The sequence below is a fragment of the Dendrobates tinctorius genome, unplaced genomic scaffold, assembly GCF_039654945.1.
Source record: "Dendrobates tinctorius isolate UK_male_01 unplaced genomic scaffold, ASM3965494v1 ptg000034l, whole genome shotgun sequence".
Classification (NCBI taxonomy): Eukaryota; Metazoa; Chordata; class Amphibia; order Anura; family Dendrobatidae; genus Dendrobates; species Dendrobates tinctorius.
In genome coordinates this window covers 7,297,993-7,321,089 of record NW_027361702.1, presented here as the reverse complement: position 1 = coordinate 7,321,089, position 23,097 = coordinate 7,297,993, and the positions used below count along the sequence as shown (strand labels likewise).

General features: G+C 46.7%; 1 protein-coding gene across 1 annotated transcript in view; it reads right to left on the bottom strand.

Moving 5' to 3' along the window:
- FAAH2 (fatty acid amide hydrolase 2) overlaps positions 1 to 23,097 on the bottom strand; it is a 44,670-nt gene that overhangs the window by 19,779 nt on the left and 1,794 nt on the right. The window contains exons 2-4 of the mRNA XM_073573061.1: positions 5,010 to 5,229; positions 4,712 to 4,921; positions 3,295 to 3,414 (exon numbers count right to left, since the gene is read on the bottom strand). Of these exons, the coding sequence (XP_073429162.1) occupies positions 3,295 to 3,414; positions 4,712 to 4,921; positions 5,010 to 5,229 (550 nt within the window). The remainder of the gene's footprint in view (positions 1 to 3,294; positions 3,415 to 4,711; positions 4,922 to 5,009; positions 5,230 to 23,097) is intronic.

Sequence of the window (23,097 nt, the reverse complement as noted above, 5' to 3'; positions counted from 1 at the left end):
GATCGGAATATAGACAATGGATTAATATGGCTCTCCTATACCACAGTCAGCAGTAATGAGAGGGGACGGCCATGGGGGAGTGGGGCGCCCTTCATTGTATGGGCCTTAAAGAGCCTCCTGTAACTCCTATACAGTGCCTTGCGAAAGTATTCGGCTCCCTGGAACTTCTCAACCTTTTCTCACATATCATGCTTCAAACATAAAGATACCAAATGTAAATTTTTGGTGAAGAATCAACAACAAGTGGAACACAATTGTGAAGTTGAATTAAATTTATTGCTAATTTTAAATTTTTGTGGAAATTCAAAAACTGAAAAGTAGGCGTGCAATATTATTCGGCCCCTTTAACTTAATACTTTGTTACACCACCTTTTGCTGCGATTACAGCTGCAGGTCGCTTGGGGTATGTCTCTATCAGTTTTGTACATCGAGAGACTGAAATTCTTGCCCATTCTTCCTTGGCAAACAGCTCGAGCTCAGTGAGGTTTGATGGAGATCATTTGTGAACAGCAGTTTTCAGCTCTTTCCACAGATTCTCGATTGGATTCAGGTCTGGACTTTAACTTGGCCATTCTAACACCTGGATACATTTATTTGTGAACCATTCCATTGTAGATTTTGCTTTATGTTTGGGATCCATGTCTTGTTGGAAAACAAATCTCCGTCCCAGTCTCAGGTCTTTTGCAGACTCCAACAAGTTTTCTTCAAGCATGGTCCTGTATTTGGCTCCATCCATCTTCCCATCAATTTTAACCATCTTCCCTGTCCCTGCTGAAGAAAAGCAGGCCCAAACCATGATGCTGCCACCACCATGTTTGACAGTGTGGATGGTGTGTTCAGGGTGATGAGCTGTGTTGCCTTTACGCCAAACATATCATTTGCTATTGTTGCCAAAAAGTTCGATTTTGGTTTCATCTGACCAGAGCACCTTCTTCCACATGTTTGGTGTGTCTCCCAGGTGGCTTGTTGCAAACTTTAAACAACACTTTTTATGGTTATCTTTGAGAAATGGCTTTCTTCTTGCCACTCTTCCATAAAGGCCAGATTTGTGCAGTGTATGACTGATTGTTGTCCTATGGACAGACTGCCCCACCTCAGCTGTGGATCGCTGCAGTTCATCCAGAGTGATCATGGGCCTCTTGGCTGCATCTCTGATCAGTCTTCTCCTTGTTTGAGATGAAAGTTTAGAGGAACGGTCGGGTCTTGGTAGATTTGCAGTGGTATGATACTCCTTCCATTTCAATATGATCACTTGCACAGTGTTCCTTGGGATATTTAAAGTTTTGGAAATCATTTTGTATCCAAATCCGGCTTTAAACTTCTCCACAACAGTATCACGGACCTGCCTGTTGTGTTCCTTGGTCTAAATGATGCTCTCTGTGCTACAAACAGAACCCTGAGACTATCACAGAGCAGGTGCATTTATACGGAGACTTGATTACACACAGGTGGATTATATTTATCATGATTAGTCATTTAGGACAACACTGGATCATTCAGAGATCCACAATGAACTTCTGGAGTGAGTTTGCTGCACTGAAAGTAAAGGGACTGAATAATATTGCACGCCCCACATTTCAGTTTTTGAATTTCCACAAACATTTAAAATAACCAATACATTTTGTTCACCTTCACAATTGTGTGCCACTTGTTATTAATTCTTCACCAAAAATTTACATTTGGTATCTTTGTTTGAAGCATGATATGTGGGAAAAGTTTCAAAAGTTCCAGGGGGCCGAATACTTTCGCAAGGCACTGTACATCTTTCTGGAGTAACAGAGGGGTAAAGCCCCCCACTCTCCTAACATTTATGGGTGACCATGTGCCAGACAGCTTTTCTTTGAAAGCAGCTTAGATAAATGGCCGCACACAGGCAAACATTGCTGTGGCCAGATGGTTGGAGGCTGCAAAGAACGGCACAATGGGCCACACGTGGTTGTGCACCCCTGCTCTGAAAGAACACAGACATGGGGGATTAAATATCAATATCAGCAACTAGACTGGACAGTCTCATGTGGTTCCAGCTCTCTGATATACCTGGTGCACCATGACAGTCTTGGCCTAAAGTTTACACACGAGTAGGATTACTTCACACCAACAATTTACACTTTAAACTTTGGAGCATCGTTTTGGTGCATGGTGTCGCTTATTGGACCATATCCCCTTTCATGCTAAATCACGACTAGTAATGAGACAGCGTGCTCAGACATCACAATATTGGGGCACGCTCAAGTATTATCATAATGCGACGTCTGAGCACTACTGAGATATTATAATAAATCTTGAGCGTGCCCCGATAATGCGACGTCTGAGCACTCCCGAGATATTATTGGGGCATGCTCGGGTGTTATCAGAGTATCTCGGGGGTGCTCAGACATGTTCTCGGGGCATGCTTGGGTGTCATCAGAGTAGCTCGGGTGTTATCGGAGTAGCTCAGGCGTGCGCAGACATCACGTTATAGGGGCACCCTCGGGTGTTATCATAGTATCTCAGGCGTGCTCAGACATCGCATTATCAGGGCACGCTCGGGTGTTTTCAGAGTATCTCGGGCGTGCTCAGATAACATGTCTGAGTCCCCGCAGCTGCATGTTTCGCGGCTAACAAACAGGCATTCTCTATTTGTGTTGCACCTGTCGAACAGCCGTGAATCATGCAGCCGCAGGGTCTGGAACATAATATCTGAGCACGCCCGAGATACTCTGATAACACCCGAGCATTCTCAGATAACACGATAACCAAGCACGCTCGCTCATCACTATTCACAACCCTTTTTGGTGAAGCCTTGGTCAATTATCAGACAATATGGAGAAAGTATCCAAAACACAAACATGGTGCAAGAAATTAATGATGCGGAATTCTGGCGTGGATAGTGTCACAAATCTTCCCTATAAAATTGCAGCCCAATGTATCCATGAAGAGAGCCCCCCAGCTGCCCTTAGCTGCAGTCACGGGCAGGCTGCGGATGTGCAAACACAGCAGCTTGTCAACTACCGCCCTGAGGGCAGCAAGAGGCGAGCGCTCTGCTCATCAATGCACCAAACTGTGTCCTCAGCGCTTCGAGGATCCACAGAGCACCACATTTTTGTGCAGTTTCAGCTACTGGGAGTCGGCACCGGACCGGTCGGTAAACACATATTAGGCTGACCAGACGCTTTAAACATATTTCAAAAATACTCGATCTGACGAAATAATCTGCAAACTTACCCCTGAAGATTGGAAACACCTGGTCATAAAGGACGGCATTATTATTATTAATTATCAATATAATAAATGAGTGGGAAAATAAACCCTCACCAGAAGTTGGCTTGTGGCCATATATCCCATTAAAATACGCTGGCATCCTTATGCTGCCCCCGATATCGGAGCCCACCCCGATGACAGATGCCCCCGCAGCTAGGATGCAGCCTTCTCCTCCTAGAAGAGACATGAAGGAATAGATCAACAGAGAATGAACAAGCAACAGCTAAAACAGAATGTGGCTCATTCCTGACCGCGAGAATAAGTATAATGGAAGCGTTATACAATGATGCAGAAAGTCCATGAAGTAGAAACTGATAAAACCAGAAAGAGCAGAAACACAACCAAGAGGAAAAACACCAAAAGGGCCTGTTCACACTACAGTATTGATAAATGGTCACAGACATAACAGGGTTTTGATTATTATATTGCCTATGTCGTCAATATCAAAAGTGTAATATACGTTCATTGCCAAAAATGAAACAGTGAAAAAGTGCCGTTCCACTGCCTATTGTCCAGACCGATCAGCCTAAAGTTACAGACAAGCAGGATGGGAGTGGCTGGTCTCCTTACAAGTCTGACGCCCCTATCACACAGACGCAGGACTTCCTGCTGCACACAGCACCCGAACACTCTTCACGCTCAAAATGTAGGACCCCTAGTGCACACTGCCTCTGCACACGCCTCGCTCTCACAAAGACTCAGGACTTTCGACTGCACAGTCTCCGCCCACAATGCAGGACTCCTGCTACACACAGCCTCCACACAATACTCACTCTCACACAGCCTCTGCACACCGCCCGCTCTCACACAACCAAGACCTCCCGCTACACACAGCCTCCACACACTACTCTAACATAAAACATAGGAGGTCAGGGATGAATATTGCTATTTATCTATTAGTGCTATTTATGTGGCAGCACGATTGCTCAGTGGTTGGCACTGTTGCTTTGCAGTGCTGTGTTCTTGGGTTCAAATCCCACCGCTCACCAGTTGCTGCAGAGCTGAGTGACAGGCGGCTGTACTCCCAACACAGCTTTCCACAGATTTGTCTTCTAGTAATCATGAATACAAAGGACAATGTGCAATCGTGCCATATACTGTAATGGGGAGTGCATGGTGCCACTGGATGTGTCAGCTACTCTTAAGAGGATCAAGAAGTGTGAGAATAGCCCCGGGATTGGCGGTTACATAGGATTAGGCACTTCTATTCTTTTCTTCAGATTTCCATTGCTCTTTGTCATGAAAACCCCAACTTGTGGACTAATTATAAGTCCCTGAGGGACAGGGTGGGACGGAGCATAATGGATTATACACATCCACCATGAATCTGGTAAAAGCAATGCTGCCAGTCTGCACAGAGCCGTACGGCGCTAACCTTTGTGCTCATATAATGTGTTGACCACTCTGAATTTTTTCCTTGGTTAACATTTTTTTTTTGCTCACTCATAAAAACTCTTCATGTGCAACTTACCAGAACTGCCCCCCACTATGTGCTGAGGGTTATAGGGGTTCCTGGTCCGGCCATATACGTTGTTACTGGACTCGTACCACATGCACAGCTCACTGCAGTTAGTCATCCCCAGAGGTATCGCTCCCGCTCTCTTCAGCCTCAATACCACGGCTGCATCGTTTTCAGAGCGGAACGAACGCCGCGCTATGAGTCCGGAGCTCTGTGGCATGCCTAGGTAAGAGGGACACAAAGTATTGGAAGTCCAAGGTCCAAAAAGGCTGGAAAGAAAGTCTGAACAGAGGTAAAGAGGTCATCTCACCTTGTAGCGCGAATGCTTCCTTAACCGTTAACGGGACGCCCAGGAGAGGATAATTTTCTTTCAGGGTGGCCTGATCTTGCGTCCCAGAGGACACCAAGTCGTCGACTGCCTTGGCTTCACGTAAGGCTTCATCAAAGCGATCGAACACTAAAGCATTGATGGTGGGGTTTACCTCTCGGATTCTGGATATAAAAGCCTGCACAACCGCACTGCTCGTCACCTGAAAACGTAGAGACATGAAACACAAACCATAAAGGAAGAGCTTGAGTTAGCTGCAAGAGCGAAACCATCGAGAGTGACTGCCGAATAACAAATCGGCAACACAAAACTCCTACTGCTTGCATAAAAAAAAGTAATAAGATGCTTGTCCTAATCAATCATCCTGTAAAGGTGGCCTCATACCTTAACCCCTTCCCGACATGGCTAGTTTTCATTGTTGCATTTTGGTTATGTCTCTTCTCCCAAGAGCCGTAACTCTTATTTTCCCACATGCACAGTCATATGAACACTTGCTTTTTACAGGTGGAATTCTACTTTTGAATTACTTTATTTTATAGTGTGATGCCCTGGAAAGCAGGAATACAATAACAAGTGCGTTGAAATTACAAAATAAAGTGCAATTTTTTGGGGTGGGGGTTAGCTATTTACCATCTTCACTACATGGTAAAGCTGACTGTTTCTCCAGGTCGGTACAAGTACGCAGATGCCAAACGTTTATAGTTTGTTTTTTATACTTAAGTGGTGAAAAAACAACTAGGAAACTTGTAAAGAACAAAAAAAGATGAAAAAACAAAACCTTTGTTTGTGTTTGTGTGTCTTTTGCTTGAGAGCTGTAACATTTTCATTTTTCGGGATCTGGAGGCCAGAGATGACTTATTTCTTGTGTCATGAGCTGATTTTTTTTCCGATACCATTTTGGGGGTAGATACGATGTTTTGATCGCCTCTTATTCCATTTTTTTCGGATAACACGTCCCCCTGCTGCTCTGTTATTGCTCCTGTCAGAGAATGACAGCCATTATGTGCTGGAAAAGACGCAGGCTCAGTTCCTGAACCTGAATCAAAGTCAAAGAGCTGGCATATGATGTTACTATTTGTCACATGTCAGTAAGTGGCTAAGCTCCCCCATTTACATTAGAGTATTGCTGATTGAACCCACGTGTATCAACGGCCTTGGCTCACAGTGTAATGTGCATGAGGCCCCAATTTATTGTTGGGGGACAAATCTATCATATCAATTTTATGAGGACGATCGCATTGTTCTCCTTGAGAGGAGCCGTCTCTAGTCATTTCTAACAATGGCTCTTGAAGAACACGGGGCCCTCAGCCAAACAAATGTTCCAGGAGCGCCGGCCAAACAATTGTTTGAGATACCACCATTCAAAGTGTAGTGCGACCTTTAGACGACTATTCCTCCAGACCCCCGATGTGTCCTCCTATAACCAGGGCACTCACTCAGGCCGCAGCCTGGAGCACCGGCCAATCTCTGGGAGAACAAAGGGATCGACGGCCCAAAATCTGACACGCCGGATCCCCTAACAATCAACTGTCAGGGCCCCTCCAAGTTAGGCTGTCAGTCTAACCCACTGTTATTGGCATTTTCAGCCGACATTAGCCTCTTTAGTAGCGGGCAGAATTAGCCGCAGCCGCCGATTTCCTGCAGCTGACAGGCGATCACGTGTGCTCACTATTAACGAAAATGAATACTCAGTGCTCCAAACTGTCCTACGGTCCCAGGATTGGTGGAGGAGCCACCTGTTTAGATCACAACCAAAGAGTGCGATCCATCAATAATCCGGACATGTTTATAGCTGGGAACCCTCCTCTAACAATCTCCCCATGCACAAAGAAAACCTCAGGTGGATTGTGCTGTCAATTACACTCTGTGCATCGCTACCGAAAAAATCCACAGTGCAAATCCTCAGAAGAAAATCTGATGTCTTGGCATGATGTTCAGAAATCCACATTCACATACTTTAGGCTTTGTTCCCACGATAACTTTTTGATTAGTTTTCTATGTTGTGTATTTTAGAAAAAATGCAAGTGACCCATTTTACTTAATGGGTGCAGAAAATCTGTAACATCAAAAACTGACCAAAAGCTGGTGTGAACGGAGCCTTAAGGGGGTTTTACACATAGTGATATCGCTAGCAATATCGCTAATACGTCACTGATTTTGTGACGTTATAGCGATATTGCTAGCGATATCGCTATGTGTGATACTTACCTCCGACCGGCTCCCCCCGCTGTCCATCGCTGATCGCGCGAGAACGGGCTGCTCCATTTCTCGTCGTCTGCTTCCTGCTGTGTGAGACGAGCGACGCTGGACGCGGGCGGGAGGACGTCAGGATCGCTGTGTGTGAAAGGTAAGTAACAACTGCTGCGTCGCTGCTGCATCGCTGAGAGATCTTTCTGTATGAAAGCTCACTAGCGATCATTTAGCGATGCACCAGCGATCCTGACCGGGTCATATCGCTGGTCGGATCGCTGGTGCATCGCTAAATGTAAAAGGGCCTTTACTGTTCAGAGTCCCAGATTTGTTTTTTTTCTTTTTTAGAATAAATTCAGCACTAACGATCTTTTACCTATTTCTATGTGATAACGTGGTCACGAGTTTCCCAACCTGCAGGATTTACCCTGTACTTTGACTTTGGTAGACAACTGGCCTTGAAATGCCTGAATATTGTGATGTGTGGATCAGGAGATACTACAGCTTTTATCAGATACCGATAAGAGGCTTCATGACATTATCCTGGGAGGCTGTAGCAAGTTCTTCAGGAGATTATACGCTAAAGCCAGGAAAAGAGGCAAAAAGGATTGTGCCATACACATCTGATGACTGCGGGCAGGTTGATGGTGGGGCTGATCGTCTGGCCGGCAGACATCACACCGTCCCTCCTATAACCAGAGCACCCACTCAGGCCGCGGCCTGGAGCACCGGCCAATTTCTGGGAGAACAAAGGGATCGATGGCCCAAAATCTGACATGCCGGATCCCTAACAATCGACTGTAAGGGCCCCTCCATGTTAGGCTGTCAGTCTAACCCACTGTTATTGGCATTTTCAGCCAACATTGGTCTCTTTAATAACAGGCAGTATTAGCTGCAGCCACCGGCTTCCTGCAGCTGCCGGGCGATCGCGAGTGCCGGCTTAGGCTGCTTTCACATATCAGTTTTTTGGCGTCAGTCACAATTCGTCAGATCTGCGGCATCAGTTTCTTCCGTTTTTTGACGGATCCATTTTAAAAACCGCCCACATACAGATAGACAGATCTATAGATAGATAGGGGATAGATCGAATCCATAGCTATATCTATCTTTTGATATATCTATGGATAGATATAGATAGATAATTAGCAAGGCCGATGTTTATTAATGAACAATATTTTTTATTTAATAAAAACGGAAAAAATAGCGTGGGCTCCCGCGCATCTCTAAGATGCGCCAATTCTGGCACTTAGCCCCTCTCTTCCCACTGCCCTGTAGCCGTGGCAAATTGGGTAATAAGGGGTTAATATTACCTTGCTATTGTAAGGTGACATTAAGCCCAGTTAATAATGGAGAGACGCCTATCAATTATTAATCCTATATTAAAAGGTTAAAAAAAAAAACACACACACATAATAATAAAGTATTTTAATTAAATAAAACACCACACATTTTTTCCTATCCAGTCGAAGCCATTGATCACCTACAAAAAAAAAAAGTCACCTTGCTATTGAAAGGTGACATTAAGCCAGGTTAATAATGGAGAGGTGTCAATAAGATACCTATCCATTATTAACCCTAGAATAGTAAAGGGTTAAAAAAGACACACACATTAATTAAAAATTATTTTAATGAAATGATCACACAAAGTTTTTGACCACATTTATTAATATGCTAATCCAAAAGAATCCCTTGTCCTGTAAAAAAACAAAAAATAAAAAAACAACAGTATACATAAATCTCCGCTGTTCAGTCAGGTCCCCCGCTGCAATCCATCACAAGGGATTAACTAGTTTACAACAGGGACCGGTGCTAATGCGACCGGCCCCGCTGTAAACCACTGCAGAATAAATGAATTCATCTCTGCGAAGCCTCCCCGGCTGACCGGAAATTAACTAATAAGCGTGGGAAAGTTTCTGAACTTTTTCCCAAGCTCATCAGTTCACCTCAGGTCAGTCAGGGACTCCGTGCAGCCTCACTGACTACCGCTGAGATGTGCTGCATAAGAGCAGAGAAGATGAAATATGGAGAGACGAGCTGTGGATGTCATCATGACGCCGGGACAAGATGGAGACAAAAAGAGACAACTCAAGCAGAGAAGATGTCACGTATAAGGTCTGTCACGATCCATTTTTGGATGTGTCAGTTTGGGCTGCTCTGATATAAACTTTTTTCCTTTCAGGCCATCGGGGGTTAATTTCAGTTTTTGCCGCTGGTGTTACTGCATGTTTAGTCTGCTGGTGACCACTCCCACCTTCCTATATAAGGTCACCTGGTACACCAGCTAGCTGTTGGTAATACAGGTCATTTGCATACCAACCTCTCTGAAGAGAGGGGCTATCTGGAGCAGTGCTGTTTTCAGCTTGTCTGGAGATGTGGTGTTTCTGCTGGAGGCAGTGTTCGGGTGCCTTACTCTGCTGTCCGGTGCATGGCAGCAAAGGAAGCTAAGTGTTGTTTGTTTTTCCCTGTCTGTTTTCTTTCCTTGGTGTTGTATTAGTGCAGCGGTGGGACCAGTGTCCGCACTAGCCAATTCCCTAGTGAGGGAAAGGTGGAGGGCAAGTGAGGGCTGAGGTATCCTGGTCAGCGATGGTTTGAAAGAAGCCGTATAGGGACGTCAGGATAGTCCAGGACACAGCCTCAGGAGAGTGCAGGTGTCCCTTTCCCCGTTCACTATTGCAGGGCCCACCGTTGTAATTGTGTCCCCTTGTTTTGTCTTGTTTGGTGACCGACCGATCGTCGGGTCGCGTCACGCAGGGCCAGTCACATCGTGACATTATTACCAACCATCCCATTTTTTCTGGTGAACCATGGCCCAAATGCAGGCCTTTGCCCAACTGCTTCAATCGCTCACTGATGAGCTTAAGGTGCTGCGGGGTGAGGTGGTGCAGCAGCTGCAGCAGTTAGTGGGTGTCATGATCCATGCGGGATCATGTCAGATAAGAGCACTGGTAACCTTTTTTTTTTTCTCTCTCTAAGCTTTGTGCTTAGAGATAGTTTTGCCCCCGGTGGCCAGTATGGTCATTGCACTGGTGTGCTTAGAGATAATTTTGCCCCGGTGGCCAGTATGGTCATTGCACTGGTGTTTTTAGAGATAGTTATGCCCCCGGTGGTGGTTAGGGTAATTGCAGGGGAATCACTAACAGGTGTGTTTACGCAATAAAGGTGTGTCAGTTGTGCTCACTCACGTTGGTGATATTGTTGAGCTTTTCCAACCATCCTGGGTGAAGGAAGGAGCTGAGGAGAGTCCTAGAGTGGCAGCTATGGTGTCAGCGAGGAGTTCGTGTAAAGCATGGTGGAGTGGCAGCTATGGTGTCAGTGAAGAATTCTTGCAAAGCTTGGTGGAATGGCAGCTATGGTGTAGAGCTGCACTCAGTTACTGGACTCTTTTGCTGGAAGCTGCACTCAGGTGCTGGACAGCTGCGCTCAGGTGCTGGACTCAGTTGCTGGACAGTTGCACTTAGGTGCTGGACACTGTTGCTGGACAGCTGCACTCAGGTGCTGGACTCTGTTGCTGTAAAGCTGCACCCAGGTGTTGGACACGGTGGGAGGAAGATGCACTCAGGTGTTGGACTCTGTTGCCTGGAGCAAGTGCATCAGAGCAAAGCAAAGTGTTTCCCTGTTTGTCACTTTTCCTCATGTTGGTGTTAGTACAGTGGTGGGGCCAGGTGGAGGAGCCTGTATAGGGAACGTTAGGAGTGTTAGGGACCCTGACTCAGGGGACTGCAGGAGGTCTCCACGTCCCCCGTTCCCTATCGCAGGGCCCACCGTTGTAAATGTTTCCCTATCCCGTGTCTTGTTGTATTAGTTACCGGCCTGCGGGCTGTGTCACACTGGACAATTACACGTGCCGCGCCCTGTTGTATTAGTTACCAGCCTGCTAGCCTTGTCTCACAGGACGGGGCACGTGACAGTGGGGTTCTGGGCCTCAGGTCAGGTTCAGGCTCAACTAGAACCCAAGATATCTCTCCCTGATAGGTTTTCTGGAGGGAGAGAAAAATTTCTTGTGTTTCAGGAGGCCTGTAAATTATATTTTAGGCTCCACCCCCATTCATCAGGGAGTGAGGAACAGCATGTGAGGTTTATTGTCTCCCTTGTTAAGGGTGAGCCCCAATCCTGGGCCTTCTCCGTGCCGACCGATTCACCATCGTTACGGTCGGACGGGTTTTTTGCGGCTCTGGCGCTGGTATATGGAGATCCTGATGGCGTCTCCCTGGCGGAATCCCAACTCTGTAAAATCAAGCAGGCGGGCCAGCCAGCTGAGGAGTACTGCTCAGAGATCAGGAGGTGAGCCACCGACACACAATGGAATGACCCTGCTATTAGGAGTCATTTTGTGCAGGGTCTGTCCCCTAAGTTGCAGGATACTCTGGTGCAGTATGCCGCCCCCAGGTCGTTGGAGGCCACCATGTCCCTTGCCATCCGGGTGGATAGACGTCTCAGGGAGAGGCATACACCAAATGTTCCTAATGTAGTCCTTGTTAGGGAGGACACACCAGAGCTGACGGACGAACCCATGTAAGTGGGAGGAGCTAGTTCCCAAACGGTGTCGCCTGCAGTTCGTGGTGTGGGGGCATGTTTTCACTGTGGGCAGACTGGTCATTTTATCGGGGTCTGCCCAGCTCGTGCCAAAACGTCTGTACCACCTAAGAAGCCGCGTCCCCCTGGTTGTGCGGAGGGAGGTGATCAGGGACTGTATATTTCCTCCATTTTGTCCCTTCAGTGTACCTTGTCAGCAGAGGTGGTGGTTGGCGGGGTAACTGAGGGCATATCGGTGATTGTGGACAGCGAAGCAGGAGTCAATTTGGTGGACGCCCACTTTGTCCAGATCCATGGCCTGAGGTGTAGGACGCTAGCTAATCCCCTAAGTGTCCAGGCCATTGACTCTGTCCCATTAAGCCAGGGGAGGTTGACCCAAGTCGTGGATAACATACATCTGCGTATAGGGACTCATCATGAAGAGTCCCTGTCATGCTACGTCTTGGGGGGAATGCCATCACCTATTGTTTTAGGCCTCCCTTGGTTGAAAAGACACAACCCGGTAATAAATTGGCGGTCAAGGGAAGTAGTCGGCTGGGGTCAGTCATGTGAGGGCTGCTGCCTGGGGACTACTGTCTCTGCTGTCATTGTACAGCCGTCCCCTTCTTCTCCAGTGGGGGCAGCAGAGGTGCTGCCAGGGAGTAGGAGCAAGTCTCAACCCTCACCATTAGCCAACCCTGAGAGGCGGAGTACTCGTAGGAGAGGTCGGAGGGTGGTGGTTCCCTCTGAGTATGGTGGGGTGTGAGTGTGGTGACACAGGGGGGCACCTCTGTTGTCAGTTCCTGGAAGAATTCACTGTCTTGTGGCAAACGTGTGTGTTGCAATAAACGTTCAGGTCCAGACCTGTGTGTGAACGAATATGTATGGGTGTCCACCAAAAATATCCGGTGGAGGTGTGCCTCAGGGGTCTGGAGTTCTCGGGTGATCGGGCCGTATCGGGTGTCAGCCATTCTCAGCCTGGGGACTTACCAGCTGGAGTTACCCCCAGTAATGCCCATACACAACTCATTCCCCAGGTCGGCGCTCTGGAGATTTTTGGTGCCTCCGGAGCATATGTTGCCACCTCCATCAGTCCACGTTAGCCATGAACCTGAGAGTCAGGTGGTTGCTGAGGTGAACTCTGGTGGATCTAGGCGTCCTCACTGTAAGTGGTTTTCCGGTGAGGTGCGGTGTTGAGGATCCAGAGGCCCCTCATTGTAAGGGGGGTACTGTCACGATCCATTTTTGGATCTGTGACAGTTTGGGCTGCTCTGATATAAACTTTTTTCCTTTCAGGCCATCGGGGGTTAATATCAGTTTTTTCCCCCGGTGGCTGCTGGTGTTACTGCATGTTTAGTTAGTCTGCTGGTGACCACTCCCACCTTCCTATATAAGCTCGCCTGGTACACCAGCTAGCTGTTGGTAATACAGGTCATTTGCAAACCAACCTTTCTGGAGAGAGGAGCTATCTGGAGCAGTGCTGTTTGCAGCTTATCTGGAGCTGTGGTGTTTCTGCTGGAGGCAGTGTTCGGGTGCCTTACTCTGCTGTCCGGTGCATGGCAGCAGAGGAAGCTGAGGTATGCTTGTCGGCGACAGTTTGAAAGAAGCTGTACAGGGACGTCAGGATAGTCCAGGACACAGCCTCGGGAGAGTCCAGGAGGTGTCCCTTTCCCTGTTCCCTATTGCAGGGCCCACCGTTGTAATTGTGTCCCCTTGTTTTGTCTTGTTTGGTGACCGACCGATCGTCGGGTCGCATCACGCAGGGCCAGTCACATCGTGACAAGGTCCCTGGATGTGTCTGTAATACTGACTACGTCTCATCAGTAATAATAATAATAATTTTATTTCTATAGCACCGACATATTCCGCAGCACTTTAAATTTCAGAGGGGACTTGTACAGACGATAGACATTACAGCATAACAATAACCACATAGATCATAACAGATACCAAGAGGAATCAGGGCCCTGCTCGCAAGCTTAGGCTATGTGCACACGCTGCGGATTCACGCGCGGATTTTTCTGTGCGGATGCGCAGGTAAAATGACCTGTGGTTTATCTGCGGATTGGCCAGCGGTTTTCCTCTGCGGTATGACACCTGGACAATGGAATAGGTGGCAAACCGCAGTGGAATCCGCAGAAAGAATTGACATGTCAATTCTTTCTGCGGATTCAAAACCCTAGCTTTTCCGCAGTGAAAAAACCGCAGCATGTGCACAGCGGATTGTAAATCCCATAGACTTACATGGTACTGGACACTGTCTGCAGAACTGCTGCGGATCCGCAGAGGCCAAATCCGCAACGTGTGCACATACCCTTACAATCTATGAGGAAAAAAGGTAGACAGGAAAGGTGGGTGGTAATAGTTGCTGTGGTTCCTTTATGGTCCGCAGTCTGATAAAGACTGATAACTCCCAGCATCTCCTACCAATGTAGAATGGGGCACCGTGGACAAAAAGTCCAGGATATCCCTTTTATACCACGTTCACATGTTCAGCATTTGGTCAGTATTTCCCATCAGTATTTGTAGCCAAAACCAGGAGAGGAACAATCAGAGGAAAAGTATAATAGAAACACATCACCAATTCTGTATATATCACCCACTCCTGGTTTTGACTTATAGATACTAAGGTAAAATACTGAACGTGTGAACGTGGTCTAAGAGGATAAAATGTTGATGGAAGCATCTTTATAAACAATCATACGTGTTTCCACATCCCCTTATCTGTAATGGGGTCTGTATAGTTTCCATTAGGGCGTCTGCCGAATAATGGACACTTTAATTGAAACCAAATGGCCCCAGTTACAGCAAAGTATCTTAGTTTCCATGACCGTCCTGGGGACTGACACAAAGGAGGTCAGGAGTGAATGTCACTAATTATGTATTATCGCTATTTATTTGGCAGTGTGGTGGCTCAGTGGTTAGCAATGTATGGTGGCTCAGTGGTTAGCACTGTTGCTTTGCAGCGCTGGGTTCCTGGGTTCAAATGCCACCAAAGACAACATCTGCAAGGATTTTGTATGTTCTTCCCGTGTTTGTGTGGGTTTCCTCCAGGTTCTGTTTTCCTCCCACACTACAAAGACTGACAGGAAATCTACCGTATATACTCGAATATAAGCCGAGATTTTCAGCCCATTTTTTTGGGCTGAAAGTACCCCCTCTCGGCTTATAGTCGAGTCATATACACCAGGGGGTCGGAGGGGGAGTCAGGTCATACCTACCCGTCCTGGCTCGGTCTCTGCAGCCCCCAGCTTCTCTGCGATCTCCCTTCCTTCCTTCAGCAGTCACATGGTACCACTCATTAAACTCATAAATATGCGCATATTCATGAGTTTAATGAGCGGTACCATGTGGCTGCTGAAGGCAGGAAGGGAGACCGTGGGAGAACAGGGCTGCAGAGACCGCGCCGGGACAGGTAAGTATAGCAATGTTTACCTGTCCAGGGGGCCATCGCTGCTTGCTGCTGTCTGGCATGTCATCTGTCAGTGACGTTCAGACAGCAGAGGGCGCGGTGACGTGGTTAGTGCGCGCCGCGCCCCCTGCAGTCTGAACGTCACTGACAGATGACGTGCCAAACAACAGCAAGCAGCAATGGACCAAGGGACAGGTGAATATCTCAGGTGCCAGCAGCGACACCGGCACCTGGCCCCCATTTTTTTTATTTTTAAATGCAGCAGCAGGAGCAGCACATGGGGGCATAATCTATGGAGCATCTTATGGGGGCAGCATATGGGGGCATAATCCATGGATCATCTTATGGGGGCATAATCTATGGAGCATCTTATGGGGGCAGTATATGGGGGCATAATCTATGGAGCATCTTTTGGGGGCATAATCTGTGGAGCATCTTATGGGGGCAGCATATGGGGGTATAATCTATGGAGCATCTTATAGGGGGGCATAATCTATGGAGCATTTTATGGGGGCATAATCTATGGAGCATCTTTTGGGGGCAGCATATGGGGCCATAATCTATGGAGCATCTTATGGGGGCAGCATATGGGGGTATAATCTATGGAGCAGCATATGGGGGCATAATCTATGGAGCATTTTATGGGGGCAGCATATGGGGGCATAATCTATGGAGCATCTTATGGGGGCAGCATATGGGGCCATAATCTATGGAACATCTTATGGGGGCAGCATATGGGGCCATAATCTATGGAGCATCTTATGGGGGCAGCATCTATGGAGCATCTTATGGGGGCAGCATATGGGGGGCATAATCTATGGAGCATCTTATAGGGGGGCATAATCTATGGAGCATTTTATGGGGGCAGCATATTGGGGCATAATCTATGGAGCATCTTATGGGGGGCAGCATATAGGGGCATAATCTATGGAGCATTTTATGGGGGCAGCATATGGGGGCATAATCTATGGAGCATCTTATGGGGGCAGCATATGGGGCCATAATCTATGGAGCATCTTATGGGGGCAGCATATGGCGGCATAATCTATGGAGCATCTTATGGGGCTATCATGAACTGTATGGAGCATTATGTGGGGCTCCTAATTCAATATGAATATTTAAAAACATTCAACTTACTGATGTCCCAATTAATTTTACTTTTATTGGTATCTATTTTTATTTTTGAAATTCACCAGTAGCTGCTGTATTTTCCACCCTAGGCTTATACTTGAGTCAATAAGTTTTAGGGGGGGTCGGCTTATACTCGGGTCAGCTTATACTCGAGTATATACAGTAGATTGTGAGCCCCAATGGGGACACTGATGGATAATGTCTGTAAAACACTGTGTAATTAATGGCGCTATATAAGTAACCTATAATCATATAATAAATGTATCCCTTGTATTGTGTAAATGGTCCACAATGACGGATTCCATACCTAACATTTAAACGCACTCAGTGAGTCTCACCCCTAAAGGACGTCACTTTTTTTTATTTTTTACTTTTGCAGGAATTTTATGTTAAAGGAAACTGGTGGTGGGGATACTTTAAGGGTCCTCTTACGTTAGTCTCTGACTCGTTACATTACCTGAGTGACGAGGGTTCATCGGGAGAGGGCGCCATCAGCTTCATCTGCCTGGGGCACCAAAATACATTCTCCTGGTCCTGACCGCAAGTATGTCATTTCCGTGCATGCAGTCACTTCCCGACTAGACGTGTGAGGCGCGCACACATGTCTAGTTGGAATGTGGCCGGGAGTATACAGAGCACATACTTGCAGTTACATAACCACTCATTCCCATCACTAGCATCAGAGAAGCCTCACAGTGCGTACTGTGACTGCAGACTATATCAGAAGCCTGGACAACCCCCTTAAAGGAAATCTGTCAGCAGAATTTCACCCCCAAATCTATTTATATGTGCATGAATTCTCCCAAATACATAAAGGGGATGTGACAGGCTTCATGGGAATACAGAAAGTTTACAAAGCTGTGCAGGGAGGAGATCGTAGAAGAAAACTGTTAGACAGGGAATCAAAGTGGATATTCACATTAGCGACTGCACCTCGTATCACAGTATTGAGTCTATTTATGATTTTTTTTCTCTTCCATTTCTGGTATTTGTGGACCATTTTAAACTCTACACATTGCTTTATTTCGCATTGTCCTCGTCAGTAACGTCTCGCCCTGATGAGGTGTTTAAAACGCCCAGTAATTACTGTAGTGATTGGATTTCCATGGAGGAGGCTCTTGCCAGGAATAATCCACACAATCCTCTTTGCTAGAGCTGCAAGATGCTGGGGGATTTTTTTTTTTTAGCTCCGTGAAAATACAAAAACCAATGGTCGGGACTGAATCTAAAAGCAAATTCCTTGTTCCATTCAGGGCTGGCTGGTTCCTATTTAATCATAAACACAGACGACCCTTAGGGCCCATGCACACGCTGAGTATTTGCAGCAGATTTTTCAGTGTTGGCAGGAAACACACTAAGTTAAATACCATGGTTTTTTAATGAGTTTTTATATTTCCTATTCACCTGAATGATTGAAAAACGCAGAAAGAATCGACATGCTGCAGATTTAAAAAGAAATGCTCTAAGGTTATGTTCACACATTGCGTTTTTGCTGCATTTTTTTAATGCCCCTTTTTACAGTACCGGCAAAAGCTGCAAGATTTCAGAAATGTCACGCACACGCTTGGGGTTTTTTCCTGTCCTAACTGAAGAACTGCAGCATGTCAATTATTTCAGCGATTTTTCACCCATAGAAACCAATGAGAGAGTGAAAAAACAACGGCGGTTTTAAATACTTTTTTGGTGAATTATAAAAGCTTTATTAAACAAAAAACACTTGTAAGACGCACCCGAACAATGCTGCAAAATGGGCATTTTTATGGAACATGGCCTAATGGTTCAAATCTGCAAGGAAAAAATAACCAGCGTGTGCACGAGACTTCATGAACCTTACTCACTTTACTGCTGCTGTAAAATACTTCTTCCATGGCAAATATGTGCATGTGAACAAGCCCCTTACAGCCCACCTAACAGTGAAAGCCTCCAGCCTTTGTGCCAATACACATTGGTGAAAAGATGCAAGGAGAGGAACACCCAACAATATTTAGTGTTTTTAAGTTGTGCTCAAAAGTTTACATACCCCGGCAGAATTTTTGCTTTCTTGGCCTTTTTTCACAGAATATCAAAGATAACACCAAAACTTTTTCTCCACTCATGGTTAGTGGTTGGATGAAACCATTTATTGTCAAACTACTGTGTTTTCTCTTTTTATATCATAATGACAACCCAAAACATCCAAATGACCCTGATCAAAAGTTCACATACCCTGGTGATTTTGGCCTGATAACATGCACAGAAGGTAACACAAATGGGTTTGACTGACTACTAAAGGTAACATCCTCACCTGTGACCTGTTTGCTTGTAATCAGTGTGTGTGCATAAAAGCTGAGGTAGTTTCAGGGATCCAGACAGACTCTGCCATCTTTCATCCAGCCACTGACGTTTCTGGATTGTGAGTCATGGGGGAAAGCAAAAGAATTGTCAATGGATCTACAGGAAATGGTAGTTGAACTGTATAAAGCAGGAAAGGGATACAAAAAGATATCCAAAGAATTGATAATGCCAGTCAGCAGCGTTCAAACTGTGATTAACAAATGGAAAATCAGGGGTTCTGTAAAAACAAAACCACAGTCAGGTAGACCAACAAAAATTTCACCCACAACTGCCAAAAAAATTGTTTGGGATGCAAAGAAAAACACACAAATAACATCAACTGAAATACAGGTCAATAAGGATGCACTTGAAGAAAAATGGGTTGCATGGTCAAGTCCCCAGAAGAAAGCCATTACTGTGCAAATGCCAAAAAGTATCTAGCCTACAATATGCAAAAACAGCACAGAGACAAGCCTCAAAACTTCTGGAACAAGGTAATTTGGAGTGATCAGACCAAAATTGAACTTTTTGACCATAGCCATAAACATTACATTTGGAGAGAGGTCAACAAGGCCTATGATGAAAGGAACACCATTCCTACTGTAAAGCACGGAGGTGGATTGCTGATGTTTTGGGGATGTGTGAGCTACAAAGGAACAGGAAACTTGGTCAAAGTTGAAGGAAAGATGAATGCAGCACGTTATCAGCAAATACTGGAGGCAAATTTGCAATCATCAACCTGGAAGCTGCGCATGGGACATTCTTGGACGTTCCAACATGACAACGATCCAAAACACAAGGCCACATTGACCTGTCATTGGCTACAGCAGAACAAAATGAAGGTTCTGGAGTGGCCACCTCAGTCTCCTGACCTCAATATCGTTGAGACACTCTGGGGAGATCTCAAGCGTGCAGTTCATGCTAGACAGCCTAGGAATTTACAGGAACTGGAGGCTTTTTGCCAAGAAGAGTGTGCAGCTTTACCATCTGAGAAAATAAAGAATCTCATCCACAATTACCACAAAAGACTTCAAGCTGTCATTGATGTTAGAGGGGCAATACACGGTATTAAGAAATGGGGTATGTGACCTTTTGATCAGGGTCATTTGGATATTTTGGGTTGTCATTATGATTTAAAAAGAGAAAACACAGTAGTTTGACAATAAATGGCTTCACCCAACCACTAACCATGAGTGGAGAAAAAGTTTTGGTGTTATCATTCATATTCTCTGAAAAAAGGCCAAGAAAGCAAAAATTCTGCCGGGGTATGTTAACTTTTGAGCACAACTGTATGTCATTAAATAACACTCGTATGCAGATAATTAGGTAACACAACTGTACATACAGTGACTTGAAAAAGTTTTCAAACCCCGTGAACTTTTCCACATTTTTTTCACGTTACTCTCACAAACAAATGTATTTTATTGTGATTTCATGTAATACCAACATAAAGTAACAATTCTTTGTGATGTGTAAAGAAAAGCCATGGTTTCCTAATTATTTAAAAAAATATATAATTCTGAACATTGTGAGGTGCATAAGTATTCAGTCCTCCTGTAATCTGAGCCCCCTTAATGAAATCCTGAGTGATCAACTGGCCCGAGAAGTCACATATTTAGTAACTTCAGTCCATCTGTGTGTAACTTCTTCAGTATAACTACAGCTGTTCTATGAAGGCCTCAGAGGTCTGCGTGAGAACAATAGGGATCGAACAGTATCATGAAAACCAAGGAGCCCACCAGTTAAGTCAGGGATCAAGTTGTGGAGAAGAGCAAAACAGGGTTCAGTTATAAAAAAAAATAGCCCAAGCTATGAACATCTCACAGAGCACTGTTCAATGCATCATCCAAAACTGGAAGGAGTATGACAACTGCAAACCTACCAAGACATGGCCGTCCACCTAACGTGACATCCCAAGAAATTGAGCGCACTAATTAGAGAAGCAGCCATACAGCCAATGGTCACTGAGGAGCTGCAGAGATCCATAGTTGAGATTGGCGTATCTTTCCACAGGACAACTAATGGGGCTGATTCTCATCTGCGTTTAGAAAATCAAAAAATGGAAGCAGCACACCATTCACGGTCAAGGTTAGACGTGCTTAAATTTAATAGCCCATCACAGCGACGTTTCGGCTCATGTTGAGCCTTTCTCAAGCCTCATCTGTGATGAGACGTGAAATTTACTGATTTAAACCGACACCATCCAATGTTACTAAGAGCGAGGGGGCAAAGAAAAAGAGGCAAAATGTCACCTCTAGATGTGCAAAACTGGAGAGACAGACCGCAAAAGACTGACAAGTTCTGACAAGTGCCCCATGTGCACAAACAATGAACTTAAAGGGGATGTCAGCTATTAGGACAACCCCTTCTTGATGTAAATGTTTGGCTCCCATAAAATAATAAAGCCTATACGCACCTCCGGGCTGGCGCTGTTCCTGCAGTGTCATCACTCTGTGTCCTGTGTGCTGTTGTTACGACATATGACCCTACTGCCGTCACTGGCACCGGGGAGAGTGAGTGCCGACACCGCGGAAATGGCCCCAGCCCAGGAGAAGGGGTTTTCCTAGTAGTGGACGACGCCTTTCATAGACAAGACGTCGACCGACCCAAATATTCCCCCATGTGAACAGTGCACTAAAATTCGACAGGCAGAACTCACAGTAGAAAACTTAAAGGGGCCGTCTACTACTTGGATAGCGCCTTCTTACATGTCAGCACCGAGGGGAGGGGAGCAGCACAGGCCATTGGCGGCCACTGATCATGTGACAATGTCCTGCAAGTGCCCCCGACATCGCTGGAACGAGGGGAGTAAAAGATGGTTTTATTTTAAATGGCCGCTGTTTAGTGATGAGCGAGCGTGCGCAGGCACGAGGTTATCTGACCAGGCTCGGGCGCTCTAATACTATGTCTGAGTCCCCGCGGCTGCATGTCTCACCATGCGGGGATTGTCTAACAGCCAAGGGGACTCGGACATGGTATAGCGGAATCTGTAGCGGGGTCTATAGCAGTCTCTGTAGCGGACTCTATAGAGGGGTCTGTAGCAGGCTGTAAAGTGGGGTCTATAGCAGGCTCTGTAGTGGGGTCTATAGCAGGCTCTATAGCGGGGTCTATAGCAGGCTCTGTAGTGGGGTCTATAGCAGGCTCTATAGCAGGCTCTGTAGTGGGGTCTATAGCAGGCTCTGTAGTGGGGTCTATAGCAGGCTCTATAGCAGGCTCTGTAGTGGGGTCTATAGCAGGCTCTGTAGTGGGGTCTATAGCAGGCTCTATAGCGGGGTCTGTAGCGGGATCTATAGCGGAGTCTGTAGTGGGCCCTGCAGCGGGGTCTGTAGTGGGGTCTGTAGCAGGCTGTATAGTGGGGTCTAAAGCAGGCTCTGTAATGTGCTCTATAGCGGGGTCTGTAGCAGCCTGTATAGTGGGGTCTATAGCAGGCTCTGTAGCGGGGTCTATAGCGGGCTCTGTAGCGGGGTCTGTAGCGGGCTCTATAGCGGGGTCTGTAGCGGGCTCTATAGCGGGGTCTGTAGCGGGCTCTATAGCGGGGTCTATAGCAGGCTCTGTAGTGGGGTCTATAGCAGGCTCTATAGCGGGGTCTATAGCAGGCTCTGTAGTGGGGTCTATAGCAGGCTCTATAGCAGGCTCTGTAGTGGGGTCTATAGCAGGCTCTGTAGTGGGGTCTATAGCAGGCTCTATAGCAGGCTCTGTAGTGGGGTCTATAGCAGGCTCTGTAGTGGGGTCTATAGCAGGCTCTATAGCGGGGTCTGTAGCGGGATCTATAGCGGAGTCTGTAGTGGGCCCTGCAGCGGGGTCTGTAGTGGGGTCTGTAGCAGGCTGTATAGTGGGGTCTAAAGCAGGCTCTGTAATGTGCTCTATAGCGGGGTCTGTAGCAGGCTCTGTAGCGGGGTCTATAGCGGGCTCTGTAGCGGGGTCTGTAGCGGGCTCTATAGCGGGGTCTGTAGCGGGCTCTATAGCGGGGTCTGTAGCGGGCTCTATAGCGGGGTCTATAGCGGGATCTATAGCGGGGTCTATAGCGGGATCTATAGCAGGGTCTGTAGCGGGCTCTATAGCGGGGTCTATAGCAGGCTCTATAGCGGGGTCTGTAGCGGGATCTATAGCGGAGTCTGTAGTGGGCCCTGCAGCGGGGTCTGTAGTGGGGTCTGTAGCAGGCTGTATAGTGGGGTCTAAAGCAGGCTCTGTAATGTGCTCTATAGCGGGGTCTGTAGCAGCCTGTATAGTGGGGTCTATAGCAGGCTCTGTAGCGGGGTCTATAGCGGGCTCTGTAGCGGGGTCTGTAGCGGGCTCTATAGCGGGGTCTGTAGCGGGCTCTATAGCGGGGTCTGTAGCGGGCTCTATAGCGGGGTCTATAGCAGGCTCTGTAGTGGGGTCTATAGCAGGCTCTATAGCGGGGTCTATAGCAGGCTCTGTAGTGGGGTCTATAGCAGGCTCTATAGCAGGCTCTGTAGTGGGGTCTATAGCAGGCTCTGTAGTGGGGTCTATAGCAGGCTCTATAGCAGGCTC